Here is a 13,689-nt window from a genome sequence, read left to right as displayed (position 1 = left end):
ACTATCAAATCAAAGGTGGAAAATTAATTAGACCATGAGTAGCCTCCATATTTTTTGCGTCTGTGGTTTTGAATTGATGCTTATGGAAGGATTTGAACTGTAAACTGTTGTTCATATTTGTTCACTGTATGCATGAATACAGGGGAGAGCTTAACTAGCAGTTCATAAATAAATAACTACTACTCTTTTTTTTAGGACTCATGTAACTAACAGTAGGTCAGTGACCCTAAGGACAAAATCCAAGGGGATAACACCACCAGGTGAAAAGGTCTTCACAAACCTTCTTTCTATGATTTTGAACCGTCCATGAAGTTACACAGATGAATCCTTTCCCTCAGCTTAAGTATCAAAAGTAATTTCTGAGTGGACTTTACAGAAAAAGGGGGGTTCCCAACAAAGAGGAGAGCGTAACCCCAGATCAACACCTTTTTCCTAACATGCAACAGAGCAGGTGAGAAGTTTTAGTACAACAGCAGTTGGACAAGCTCATGTGTTGGCTTTCAGAAACAAATACTACAGTTATTTACAACAAATTCCCAGCATTTCTTTTGACTTTTCTGGAATGCCAGATGGGTGAAATTAAACTAAATTGATATGTGGCAAATTTAAACAAGTGGTGCATGTTAACACTATGAGAATCGTTCACATTAAGTTCCTTTAAAAATAAAACTTACCAAAACTGCAAAAAAGTACAAGGTTAAAAAAGAAAATAGCCTTTAATAGGTGGGATAATACAATCCTTTCCCAGCAGTAAAATACTGGAAATGAGGGAGGTACTGGCTGAATTTTGGGGCCAGTAAAAGCTAAACCATGCACACATCTACACTGACATGAATTATGGGAACTATGGGAGTTTGGCAGGAGATCGCTCGATAAATATGAAATTAAATATCGGTGACAGAGCTGGACCTGCTCTCTGCAGGGGAAATCTGTTTTAATTTGCTTCTGCCAGACCAGTCGGGCTCTCACAGTGTGACTGCCAACACTTTTACTGTGGCTGATTGGGACGAACCTTTCACCTCCTGCTAATTATACCCTTCCTCACCAGTATTTTACTCCTCCTCTACACTCCATCTCTTCCACACATGCAGACACATTGCCATCAAATTGAGAATTTTGGTAGATCTCTTATTATTCTGATGTGATTTACATGCTAAAATTGAATTATTAATGAAGGAAAGCACACTGTTAATGCTGTGAGACGGCCTTAAAGGGACATGTGATGACATATGATGTGATGCGTGTCGTTTTATGTCATGTTCCTGTAAAACTGAAAAATAACTGTTGAAAAAGGCTAAAACAAGTCTTTGAAAAGCCTTCCACCACCTTTACCCCAGTAGTTTCTCAGTATTTCTTGTAATTGCATCTAATTTACTTTATGCTAGCGTGCAAATTCTACTGAAATCTGAACATCTTGGGACTTTGAGGTGAATTATTTGTGTATAGCTAAGGCAGCAAAAGACTGTGATGGGTTATTTGACCTGAATTTGATCCATGATGACAGCCTTCCCTGCTTTCTTCATAGCCAGTGGAGAAAAGCCAGGCATCAGAAACACCTCAATAATATAGTGTTGTCTTTTAAAAACTAGAGCCAATCAAAATGTGGAACAATATCTCAATATGTGGCACAAGGGCTGAGGGAAAGAAATGCTGTGCACCCTATGTCACCCTAGAAGGTGGTTGAAACCACACAGATTTAAAAGAACGGTTGATATTACTTGCAACGCAAAGTAATATCTAACATTTTTGGTTCAAGTCACTGCCAGTATGTACAAAGGAGGTCAGGAGAAATGTACAACAGTGTTTATGGCCATCTGTAAAACACGGTGGAGGCTCTGTAATGGTTTAGGGCCACATTTCAGTCAGTTGTGGATCTTGTTAAAACTGATGAACTTATGAATGTAGAAAAATACATGAAGATTTTCATGCACCAAGCAATACCATCTGGAAAGCATCTGATTGACTTCACTTTCAAAGAAATGTGGGGTGGCCAAGCACATAGAAGATACAGGTGTTTTTTTCTGTGTTACCTTACAGCCAGTGCAGGTTGAATCTTGCGACTGTAGAACTGCGTTAAGCTGTTTGTTTGTTATTTCCAAATAACTGATAATACTTGTTTGATGTACAGGGCACAGGTGGTACAAAATATGGATATATAAGTATACATAAGTGTATAGGTTTTGGTAAGAGGTTTATTAGCAAAAGTCATAAACTGTACTGATCCACTGCACAGACACACAATATTTAAGCATAAACCTTTGGATGTTCTTGAAAAGCCTAGCAGACACAACTTGGTTAGCTGACTGTGCGTGTGTGTGTGTTTTAACTCACCCACTAGAGGTATGAAGGGAGAAACTATCCAAAGAAGAACAACTCGTAATGTTGTAAAAATTTGCATTTTAACGCGACTCTGTTGGGCGGCCACTACAGGAACTGAAGTTTGAGTTTGCGTAGTGTATATTGTGAAAAATTAAATCATAACAAAGAGTAAAATAAGGCTCTTTGTCACCATATCTTCATAAACCTTGCATGGAAATTGAATATTTACACATCAAGTATTTATTTTTGAGACTGTGTGACAACGTAACATTATTTATTACAGCTGCAGTGCTAGTGGACTATTTCTGACTGTTACTGTGCTAAAGCCTAGCACACCAAAAGGGTGTTTTGTGTCATATTTTCCATTGAGCATAAGTGAGCCTAGAGACAGCTCCCTCCTCAGTCACCGACTGCAAAGCAGACTGCAGACACCACTTTGCCTTTAATGACCACTACAACAGGAATGCCCCACTCTTATTTTATGACATATTTTACAAGGATATCACAACAAAGGCTTTTTCTTTGTGCAGACTAATTTACTCAGCACAGCAAGAAAGCGGAACAGCAGAACATAAACACTGTCTTGTTATTTGGAAGAATTGAGAAACACACAATTAAAAACCCCAAAACAGATTAACTGAAGTAACAATCTTTCCTTTCTCTGTAAAGTTTACAGAAAGACTACCTGCACCATCTAGTGTTGAAAGAACAAAATTTAAAAAAGATGGCTGGAGTGAAGTCTCAAATTTTACTCACTGAATTTCTCCCTTGCAGTTTAATTTTTTTTATTACGAATAACTAGAAAAGCAACATCTATTTTTATTATAGTGATAAATATTAACATATGCAGAAAAATACATTAGATTCCAGCCCATATGAACAAGGCGTAACAATATATCAATGAAAAATATATTTAAGTTCTACTTCATCACCTGCAGAGCCTTACAGTGTTAATTCTGAAGAGTACCGTGTTTACATAAAACCAGTCCCAGCATAGTTGTTCTTCCAGTAAGTGCTTACTCAGCAATAGTCTGAGCTGAGTCACCCACCAGCTGGAGGCTCAGAGGGGACAGAGCTGTAATCATACTTTTACTACACCTATGAGCATGTAGTAAAATTGATACTGAAAGTGTGTTAAAAATTAACCGTTCAATGTCAATGTTAAATATTTATTTTTGGTGATGAGGTTTGTGTACAAGTTTTTTAATTGAATGCTGAGTTCATTTTGTAGTTTGCAGATAACACATTCTTTAAAAAATTCTTTTCAAACCATTTCATCTCAATTATAATCCTGTAACAGTGTAACAACATAAAAATGCTGATCAATAGCATCATAGCACGGCCTTCATCGGAGCAATTCTTATTCTTCTTGTCGTAAAAGACATTCCGCCTGAAAAAACAATAAAAAAATTCAACTGCCGTATCAGCTCACTGATGTTCAATAAAGGTAATTCTGTTGGAAAGTTTGTTTTTTAAATACCAAAAAGTCAACAGGGTCCTCCGGTTTAATCTTGCAGCACTTTACCATGGCCTCAGTGAGCGAGGGCATCACGTACTTCATCAGGTAGTTTCGCAGGGGAAGAGCTTGAACTTCCAGCTGCTCGCTCTCTTGTCTCTTCACCTCTGATAAATTTTTCTGCTAATGATTAAATTATTTAACCTGCAGTTAGTATTTAAGAGTCATTTGCTCCTTCTGGTATGAAACACTCTGATGGACACAGTGTTACTTACCCAGTCCTCATACTGAGCAGCCATCTCAGCCAGCACAGCCTCATTCCTGCGTTTCCTCTCAGCAGCCTCTGCGGACTGTTTCTGCCTCCTCTCTTCCTCTTTTTTCCGGTCCTGCTCCTCCTGCTCCTCTGGACTCAAGCCATAATTCTTGGGAGGGCCCACCACCCGTGTGATCATCTTCATGATGTCTGTGTACTCTGGATCATCTGTCCTGACCTCTGGAGAAGAAGAAATCACACAAACAGAGCCATTGTAAACAGGAAAGACCTTTGTTTCGTGGCTAACTGACTGCTAATAATGGTTGCAGTTGACTTTCTACCTTTCTGTGCATGTATAGGGTTACACATTGAATCTACATATTATTATAAATCTGGCCCCTGATGCTGGAAAGAGCAAAAGACTAATAGAAACAGACAATATGGAGACAGAGTCGGACACTCTCACATCCACCAAACATGTTCTGAAATGTTCGGCAATTTTACTGTTCTGTTCATGGTTTATTATTTATGTGCTCTTCAGTACTCTTTGTCTCTTGTTTGTGATCAGTCTATCAGAGTGTAGTGTTGTAGTGGCTTTGCAGACAGTACCGATATGTAATGGGTGAACCTCAATCTGATCAAAGTAGTCACACACTGTTTCCTCAGCTCCACTGAGCTGTCTGTGTTTTGTCAGGCGAGGTACAAATTCATCCTGGGTGTAGCGCATTTTTTCTGCCACGTTTTCTGGAAGTCCTTGTACTCTCCTTGTCAGGAAGTCATCTGATGCATCAAGGGCAAAAACATACTCTGCAACACATGTTGGAAACAGAAGTAAGTCCATTCTGATAAGTCAGCAAAGGCTTAGACAAAGACATAACAAAGACATAAACAACCTGGAGTGATGGCCTGTTTGTAGGCTGGTGCTTTGGACATCAATGCCAAATCCTCTTTCCCTGCATCCTCATCCACATTCACATCTGAGCAACAGAAACAGCTGCTATACTTTATGAGACAAAGACTTTTAAAGCTTATACAGTGACTCAAATAATTGATGAACCCTACCAGAGAAAATCAGCTTCGCTTGCTCATAAGTCTTAGGGAAACCATCAAGAACAAAGCCTTGGTTCTTACATGGCTTTGAGTTTAGTTTTTCTTCCACAATTTCACAAAGCAGACGGTCAACCAGTCGACCTGATGGAACAAAACACTAGTTTGAATAAACCACAGAAATCTGAACACAGATACACAGAATCTGACAGTTTTGGTAAAAATGAAGCCTTTCGAAACAGAGACCCCGACAAATTGTGTTTTACAATGCTGTTCATCTCTCCACAAAAGCGTGTGTTTTTAGAGACTTTTCAAGTTACAGTTTCAAGTAAAAGAAAAAAAACCTAGACTCAAAACGACTGCAAAGAAAGATTTTTAAATAAACCAAACGTCTTTTGCAGTTTTCAACCTCACAAGACTGTCTTATTTAGGGTTATAATTCTGTTACCAACCTTGATTTTCCTTCATACTTTTGTGAATATTCCCCAGTTGTGTCTGTGCAGCAGTCATTATCTCTTGACTGATATTTTCAGGGTTAGGTCCATTTACTATCTCCTTCTGCAACATACAAAAGAAACATACCAGATTTTCTTTATTTTTAAATTTCACTGGTACCACATAACAAGTCTGAAAGTACACCTGCATTAGTACATCCCCTGTATTCAAAGAAAGACTTCCACAGGAGGGCAGCACATTTTCCTGTAGCAGCGAGAGGAAAATCAGCTGTCTGGTATGTATGTGCAGTTCTGCTTCCACTGACCAGTTGTGCAATCTTCTCTTCGAGGACCTCTTTGAGCTTGATGTGGTGCAACCGGTAATGATGGCAGAGCTTTCCTGCAAGGGTAGTTTTCCCCACAGCTGGAGGTCCAAGCAGCAAGATTCGAATGGGCTAAACAAGAACAATTTTTAAAAAAGTTGATGATTCAGAAAAGTTTTTGTTGTTCAGAAATGATCAGCTGCCATGAAAGAGTAACAAGCGAGAGATACAGAAACAAGCACTGGATGCATTGTAGCTCAATTTTCAGTTTTCCTGCCACCAAGTGTGACACCTACATTTTGTGGGATACATACATTTTTGCCTATATTTTCATACTAGCCTCATTTTCTATCTATGATTCACACACACAGTCGTGTTTTAACACTTGTGATTACGGCAGTGGAATGGAGAGCTAAAGCTGTTGTCACACATTCAAGATAACAGTTGCGACAACTTTCGGTCATCAGTAGGTTTTTCAAAATCTCTTCAAATTGAACACATGGACAGGCATGGATCCCAAGATGAATCGATGAGCTCTTCATAATTAGTTGCTTAATTGATTATTCAGGCTGCAGTGCCTACCATCTGATCAATTTCTTGCAGAATGACCAGATGGTATTTTTTTAACCCTCTCCACAAATCAGAACGTATAAATTACAATGTAATAATATAATGATGTGTAATATACAAATATACTGGGAAAAAAGTCAGAAAAGTAATTTCTTTTCTATTTCAGGTTTTCTGAAAATGTATAATGACTTATGCAAATGGTGTAACATATCCTAAAAGATGTACTAATTTGCATAAATGGTTTGGTGAAATTTAATTTGACAGACTTGGAACACTCACAAGCAGCTGCCAGGTGTCTTTGTATTCCTGCACAATGTTATACATGTTTTCAACCATCCCGGCTTCAGACGTCCAGCTTAGGTTGAAAAAGTCATTTATGATAAAGGTCTCCAGGCGGAGGTTGATGCCGAGGCACTCCAGTTCCTCTGGCTGAAATAAAAAGGTGTTAAATTACCAACAGTGTGTTTGATAATAAATATTTTTTCGGCAAATATGCAGATAGCACTAATGCTTACTACAAGCCAAACAAACAGCAGATAGTTTATTTGATCCATATTTACAGAAACTGGAGTTGTAACAGCAAACAATCTGCTGTTAAATCTCTCAACGACAGAAATTGAACGCAAACTTTTGAGTCTTTTTTTCTTGTGTCACAAGCTGTTATTGCAACACTTTCAGGGACTAAAGAAAACATTTACATTTGCAAGTGACAGTAATAGCAGTACTAAGCCTGAGTGAGTATTCTGCTTAAAATACTTATATATAGAGCTCTACATCTTTGCATTATAGGCAGAAAAAAATCAAAACCATCTTAAAATGAAATAAAATAAATCACATAGTTTACAGTACCTTAAACGCCTTCATGGCAATCGCTTCCTGTGGTGGTAATTTCTGAATTTCTTCTGGTCCAAGCACATGACTTATCATCTAAAGACATAAAGGTAAGAAAGAGATTGTTTTGTGTGTATTTTCTCCTTCTTTGCCAAACTAACAAACGTGACTTCTGACAAAGGATCTCAGCTGGATTTTCATCACCTAAAAAGAGTATTCTTCCTATAAATACACTCACTGGACACTTTATGAGGCACTCCTTACTAGTTATTAGATACCGTTTTACTTTCAAAGCTGCCTTAATTCTTCATGGCATAGATTCATCAAGATGCTGGAAAGATTCCTCAGAAACATGACATCATCACACAGTAGCTGAATCTCAAAATCCACCACCACATCCCAAAGGTGCTCTATTGGATTCTGATCGGGTGACTGGCAAGGCCATTTGAGTACACTGAAATGATGTCATCTGTCTGTCATCTTCAAGGAAAGTGTGAGATGATTTGAGCTTTCTTACATGGTGTGTTATTTGCTATATATATTTTGGTGAGCCCATGTGAGTAGTTTTCCCTATAATGATGCTCGGTTTGAACTGCAGCAAGTCGTTTTGACCATGTCTACATGGCTATGTGCACTCAGTTGCTGCCATGTGAATGCTAACATTCACATTAACAAGCAACTGAATTACGATAACTAATAAGGTGGCCAATGAGTGTAGTTTTCAATCTAGTGTTTTTCTTCATAATGCAAAGTCTAGCTGTTCTAGTTTAAATTAGAATCACAAAATCACCTGTACAATATCCTCTAAAGTGTTCCTGGAATTATCAATGGCAACAATGTACTTTGGTCTTGGTTTGAGTTGAATGATGTTCTGGATCACTCTGTAAGACAAATATATATTTAGTCCAGTTCTGTGCCATTTATCTCCAAGTATATATAGCATATGTGCAGAAGTACAGTTAAATAAACTCACCCTCCAAGGTCAGACACATGAATCGTGGGAATGTAATTTGTGCCCTGTCCAAATATGGGAACTTTTGGAAACTCCATCAGCCAAGAAACCTTTTAGAAATACCAAATACATATTCTTCAAGAAGTATAGACAAAGACATGCAGTGTAAAAATGTGTTAATGTGTTAATATTACCTTGAAAAAGTAATGAAAGAGGTCCTCCCCCTTTCCATACTGAAGGCCACTAGCTACAACATAACCAGCAAGTTTGGACTTTTTCTGTAAGATTGAAAAATCAGAGCACTTTTAGTTATTTTTAGATATATTTATTTTCCTGGGATCCTTATAAAATCTTGGGATGAATTGCTCCTGTTGTTGTGAAACATATTTTGGAGGATGCTGTGATTTTCAGCATCATAATCTTACCCCTTTAGCCAGTTTTAGCACAAGTTTTTCCAAACTGTGGTGGTTTCTGAAAGCAGGGTGAGGCCTTCTTCTTATGAACTGTTCCTCTGATACCAGAACATCAGCTTCATCCTGAAGAGTAAGATTACACTCTCAGTCATGGAAATCTGACAAGTTCACACATTGTTTACCTTTTCTCCAGACTCACTGGGTTTTGAGGTTTTGTCATGGCCCATGTCATTACAGTGGAGACTAAGATGAACAATTTCTGAGACTTGAAGCTCGGCATCTCATTATGAAGGGCTGTTTGTAAAAAAAGAACAAGCAGGGATGACAAACAACATTAGCGTGTTATTGGAACAATGTAGTCTCTTTTAAATGTTGTCTCATGAAGATAGATAGCGATAAATTTAAAATAAGCACATGATGGGATTTAGGTACAATCTTGCAAACAGTGCCCTTTAAAGGTACCCGGCCTCTAAAAATCTTTGTCTATGATTTAAAAAATCTAATCTTTCACTGGTCTTGTAGAAGTCTTACAGTCATACCTGTAAGCACCCACGTTGCTTCTTCAACCTGTTGCTGTGTGGCACTTTCTGAGATGTTGTACACCACCACATCACACTCCAGCAGGTGCTGGAGGAGCTCATCACTGCTTGGTGACTGCAACAGGAAATTGTATACCCTATTAGACGTTCAATTGTTCTTGCTGTGTCCATGAATATATTTAAATTAAAGTTGCTTAGTCTAAAAATAATTGGTTTAAAAAATATGGCTTTTAAAATTATTTGTCCTTATCAGAATCTGTTCTATAAGCACACTGCCCGGAGCAAAAAAATGTCACACACTCATATTATTCACAGGACCACCGTTAGCTTTGATGACGACACACATTTGCAGGGTTATCGATTGGATAACTTTATGCAATGCCATGACATTTTTTTTTTAATACAGAGTTGCACTTATTTTTCACTAAATCTCAGTGGGGTTAAGGTCTGGACTCTGTGGTGGCCAATCTATGTGTGAAATTGATGTCTCCCAGAGCCACTCCTTCATGCTTTAAGCCCAATGAACCCTGGCGTGTATCTTGCATGTATACCTGTTTCATCATGGAAGAAAAGCACCTCATTCAGTATATTCACATACTCAGCTGACCTAAGTTTTTTTTTGGCATACAATATTGCTAACCTAACCAACTGGAGCAACCCCAGATCATGACAATGTCCCACAGTCTTTCGCATTTAGCATCTAGCTCACCTCATATTTCTCCCGTAGAAAATCCCACTTTTCACCTTTAGAGGAAGGAGGCACCGTACCGACGACATGGAAAGCAGGTTCACCTTCAGGGGAGGCTAATGCTTCTGCTTCTTCCTCATCCTCAGAGGTCACCACGCATGAGGCTAAAAACTGTTCAGACAAGTCAGTAATATTAAAAGATAAAATATACAATGAGATAAAAATTGAGTACAAATGCTATATACAACTGAGTAAAAATACAACGATGCCAGAAAAGATTATTGCACATTAGTGTTATTGCACATTTGTGGATGTGTGTGTTTGATCAGTTAAAGTCTTTGTTGTGGAGTCTGACAGCAGTGGGGAGGAAAGACCTGCGAAATCTCTCCGTCCCGCACCGTGGGTGCCGCAGTCTCCCACTGAAGGAGCTGCTCAGTGCTGTCACAGTCTCATGCATGGGGTGGGAGATGTTGTCCAACAGGGATGACAGCTTAGCCACCATTCTCCTGTCACTCACCACCTCCACTGGGTCCAGAGGGCATCCTAGAACAGAGCTGGCCCTGCGGATCAGCCTGTTCAGTCTCTTCCTGTCCCCGGCGGAGATGTTGCCGCCCCAGCAGACCACACCATAAAAGATGGCTGAGGCCACCACAGAGTCATAGAAGGTCTTCAGGAGTGGGCCCTCCACTCCAAACGACCTGAGTCTCCGCAGCAGGTACAGCCTGCTCTGCCCTTTCCTGTAGAGGGCGTCTGAGTTATGAGTCCAGTCCAGTTTGTTGTTCAGATGAACACCAAGGTACCTGTAGCTGTCCACAGCCTCGATGTCCATACCTTGGATGTTCAGTGGTTGCAGTGGAGGATGCTTGTGCATGCGGAAGTCTACCACCAGCTCCTTGGTTTTACTGGCATTGATCTGGAGGTAGTTCAGCTGGCACCAGTCCACAAAGTCTTGAGTCAGTCCTCTGTACTCCTTGTCGTCCCCATCAGTGATGAGGCCGACTATTGCAGAGTCATCAGAGAACTTCTGCAGGAAACACTGGGTGGAGTTGTGGGAGAAGTCTGCAGTGTAGATGGTAGATGGTGAAGAGGAACGGAGCCAGAACCGTTCCCTGTGGGGCCCCCATACTGCAGACGACCCTGTCCGACACACAGCCCTGAGTCCTCACATACTGTGGTCGGTCGGTGAGGTAGTCCAAAATCCAGGTAGTGAGGTGATGGTCCACTCCAGAGTTCTCCAGCTTGTCCTTCAGAACCGAGGGAAGAATAGTGTTGAAGGCACTGGAGAAATCAAAGAACATGATTCTCACAGTGCTCCCAGTGGTCTCCAGGTGAGCGAGGGAACGATGTAGGAGGTGAATGACGGCATCATCCGCTCCAATGCCAGGTTGGTAGGCAAACTGAAGTGGGTCCAGTGATGAGCTCACCAGGTGCCGAAGCTGAGCCAGGACCAACCGCTGCAGGGTCTTCATCAGGTGGGATGTCAGAGCCACCGGCCTGTAGCTGTTGAGGTCCTTGGGCCGTGAAGTCTTTGGCACTGGTACAACACAGGAGGCTTTCCAGAGCTGTGGGACTCGTCCCAGCCTCAGGCTTAGGTTGAAGAGGTGCTCCATCACCCCACACAGTTGGTCCGCGCAGGACCTGACGACCCTCAAGCTGATGCCATCTGGACCCGCTGCCTTCTTGGCTTTAATCCTCCTCAGTTCCCTCCTAACCTGGGTGGTTGAGAGAGACAGGCTGGAGCCTTGTGTTGAGTGTGTATTGGATGCTGTTGTTGGGGGTGGGGAGGGGTGAGCAGGGTGAATAGAGGAGGTGTGAAGTGTCTGAGGTGTCAGAGGTGGAACAGCAGCAGTGGGGGTGGGTGAGTCTGCAGCCGATGTTGGAGACTGCCTCATGGCTGAATCAAATCTGTTGAAGAAATGATTCAGTTCATTCGCCCACCTCACATCCCTCCCAGGCAGAGAGTTCTGATGTTTGTGGCCTGAGATGGTTCTGAGGCCTCTCCAGACTTCACAAACGTTATTTTGCTGAAGCTGGTTCTCCATCTTTTGCCTGTAGCTGTCCTTCCCATTCCTTATCAGTCCCCTCAGCTCTCTCTGCACCCTTTTCAACTCCTCTTTGTCTTTGGATTTGAAGGCCCTCCTCTTCTGCTTGAGGAGAGCTTTAATTTCTAGGGTAATCCAGGGTTTGTTGTTGGAGAAACACCGTACAGTCCTGGTAGGTACGGTGTTATCCACACAGAAATTTGGCATAGTGGACTAATGTGACAGGTTAGGCAGGAACAATAAAAACTCTTCCTTATATTTACCTTCGCGATGTGCTTGGAGGAATATCTGTCAACATCGTTGATAAAAATTCGCTTAGTTTGTTGCTTGTTGTCCCCCATTTTAAAAACTAACCCCTTGACTGATTTAAAAAGCTATATTTATTACCAGACTGTAAGTTTTACAACAGGAAATGAGAAATACGAGAAAGAAACTTCCATCTTGCCCCTAGTCTTCTTAAATGTTGCTAGGGACTCGCTACTGTTGCTATGGCTGAGCCAATGAAACTCGCTAGCTAGCTCTCGAGCACGTCCATGGCAAGGTGTATGGAGGACCAGGAGTGACAAAATTAATTAATTAAATACGCCATTAAATAATTAATTAAATGTCTCAATAATGAATTAATTAATTATATAATGAATTAATTAAACGTGTCATTAATTAAATAATTGTATTAAATAAATAAATAATTTATTAAATGTTTTAAATGAAATGAATGGCCGTTTAATTAATTATTGACACAATTTATTAATTATTTAATGGTGTATCTAATTAAATCATTTTCTCACTCCTAGCCCTCCATACTGGCTAGCCCCCATTTTAAAACAACTTTTAAACATTATTAACATTTTTCATTTCCCCCTCATTTAACCCCTTCCTCCCTTCTGTCCTCTTTCCCCCCATTTAACACTACCTGCTTCTACTACGCCCTTTCTTTGCCTCCTTGCTTTCGTTTGCTGCTTTCTTTCCACCCACTATTTTTCCTCTATCACTCCCAGCCTAATTCTTCACCTTTTAGATAGTAGCATGAAGAAACAGGGTGAGGCTGTACCTCTCTGGACTGCTAACAGGGTTGGGCTGTGAGTTTTTTCCCATTAAAGTGACAGTTAGCTACATACAAAACAATTACCTGGAATCTTTCAAAGAGAGAATAAGATACAGGTTGTTAAAATGATTAAACATGCTGCTAATGTCTAACTGAGTCCTCTATGGGCACCCCACCCAGACACATGCCATTCATGTTATCTGTACAGCTTTTTCTATGGGCTGTATAAAACCAAAACATATTTTTTCCATATTCGCTCTCACTGTAATTCCTCTATAGCCACTGCAGTTTTTCTTGAAGGGATTGCCAGTTTATCATCCGATAAAGACCAACATCCCTGTCTTGACCTCCCACATACTCATGCACAAAACAGTCCCACCTATGAGCATGTAGGTGTAGGACAATGGAGTACTAACATAGAAACTTTCATGGCACCTCACATATTTATAGAGCTGACATTATCTGAAAAGCTCCTGGGAGCATCTGATCATGTTTGCTCTACACGGTTTCAGCACTCTGTAATGTATTTGAAATAAGAAGGCTCTGTAGTTCAATTAAAAGCAAAAAGCTTTGAAGATAAAAGTAAAAGCACACTGATATGATAATCCTGCAGTTAACCCTGGCTTTGTGAAGGATGTGGCATTCATATTTTTTTGTATTAACCAACTTGGGTGTGTTGATTTAACTGTATGATCATTTTAGTTAATATAGTGTTTGATGACTGACAGTTGTATCAACTGATAGTTTGATCAACATCTCAACCAACATGCTTTTTAT

General features: G+C 40.2%; 1 protein-coding gene across 2 annotated transcripts; it reads right to left on the bottom strand.

The window, feature by feature from the left end:
• Positions 1-3,472: 3,472 nt before the first annotated feature.
• On the bottom strand, positions 3,473-12,408 carry LOC100705759 (adenylate kinase 7). 2 transcript variants are annotated; one of them, XM_005475066.2, is made up of 18 exons: positions 12,131-12,408; positions 9,847-9,996; positions 9,138-9,252; positions 8,798-8,892; positions 8,611-8,721; positions 8,380-8,463; positions 8,207-8,295; positions 8,024-8,114; positions 7,252-7,329; positions 6,682-6,831; positions 5,836-5,964; positions 5,528-5,633; positions 5,091-5,219; positions 4,922-5,005; positions 4,638-4,835; positions 4,051-4,268; positions 3,800-3,958; positions 3,473-3,709 (listed from the first exon to the last, which is right to left on the bottom strand). In XM_005475066.2, exons 1-18 carry the CDS (start codon positions 12,206-12,208, stop codon positions 3,680-3,682), a joined length of 2,094 nt encoding a protein of 697 aa, XP_005475123.1. In that variant the 5' UTR covers positions 12,209-12,408; the 3' UTR covers positions 3,473-3,679. The 2 variants fall into 2 exon arrangements, with proteins under 2 accessions (XP_005475123.1, XP_005475124.1); XM_005475067.2 differs by having other exon boundaries at positions 3,800-3,955.
• Between the last annotated feature and the right edge of the window lie 1,281 nt (positions 12,409-13,689).

This window comes from Oreochromis niloticus, linkage group LG15, assembly GCF_001858045.2.
Source record: "Oreochromis niloticus isolate F11D_XX linkage group LG15, O_niloticus_UMD_NMBU, whole genome shotgun sequence".
NCBI classification, from domain to species: domain Eukaryota; kingdom Metazoa; phylum Chordata; class Actinopteri; order Cichliformes; family Cichlidae; genus Oreochromis; species Oreochromis niloticus.
This window is presented reverse-complemented; position numbering and strand designations above follow the sequence as displayed.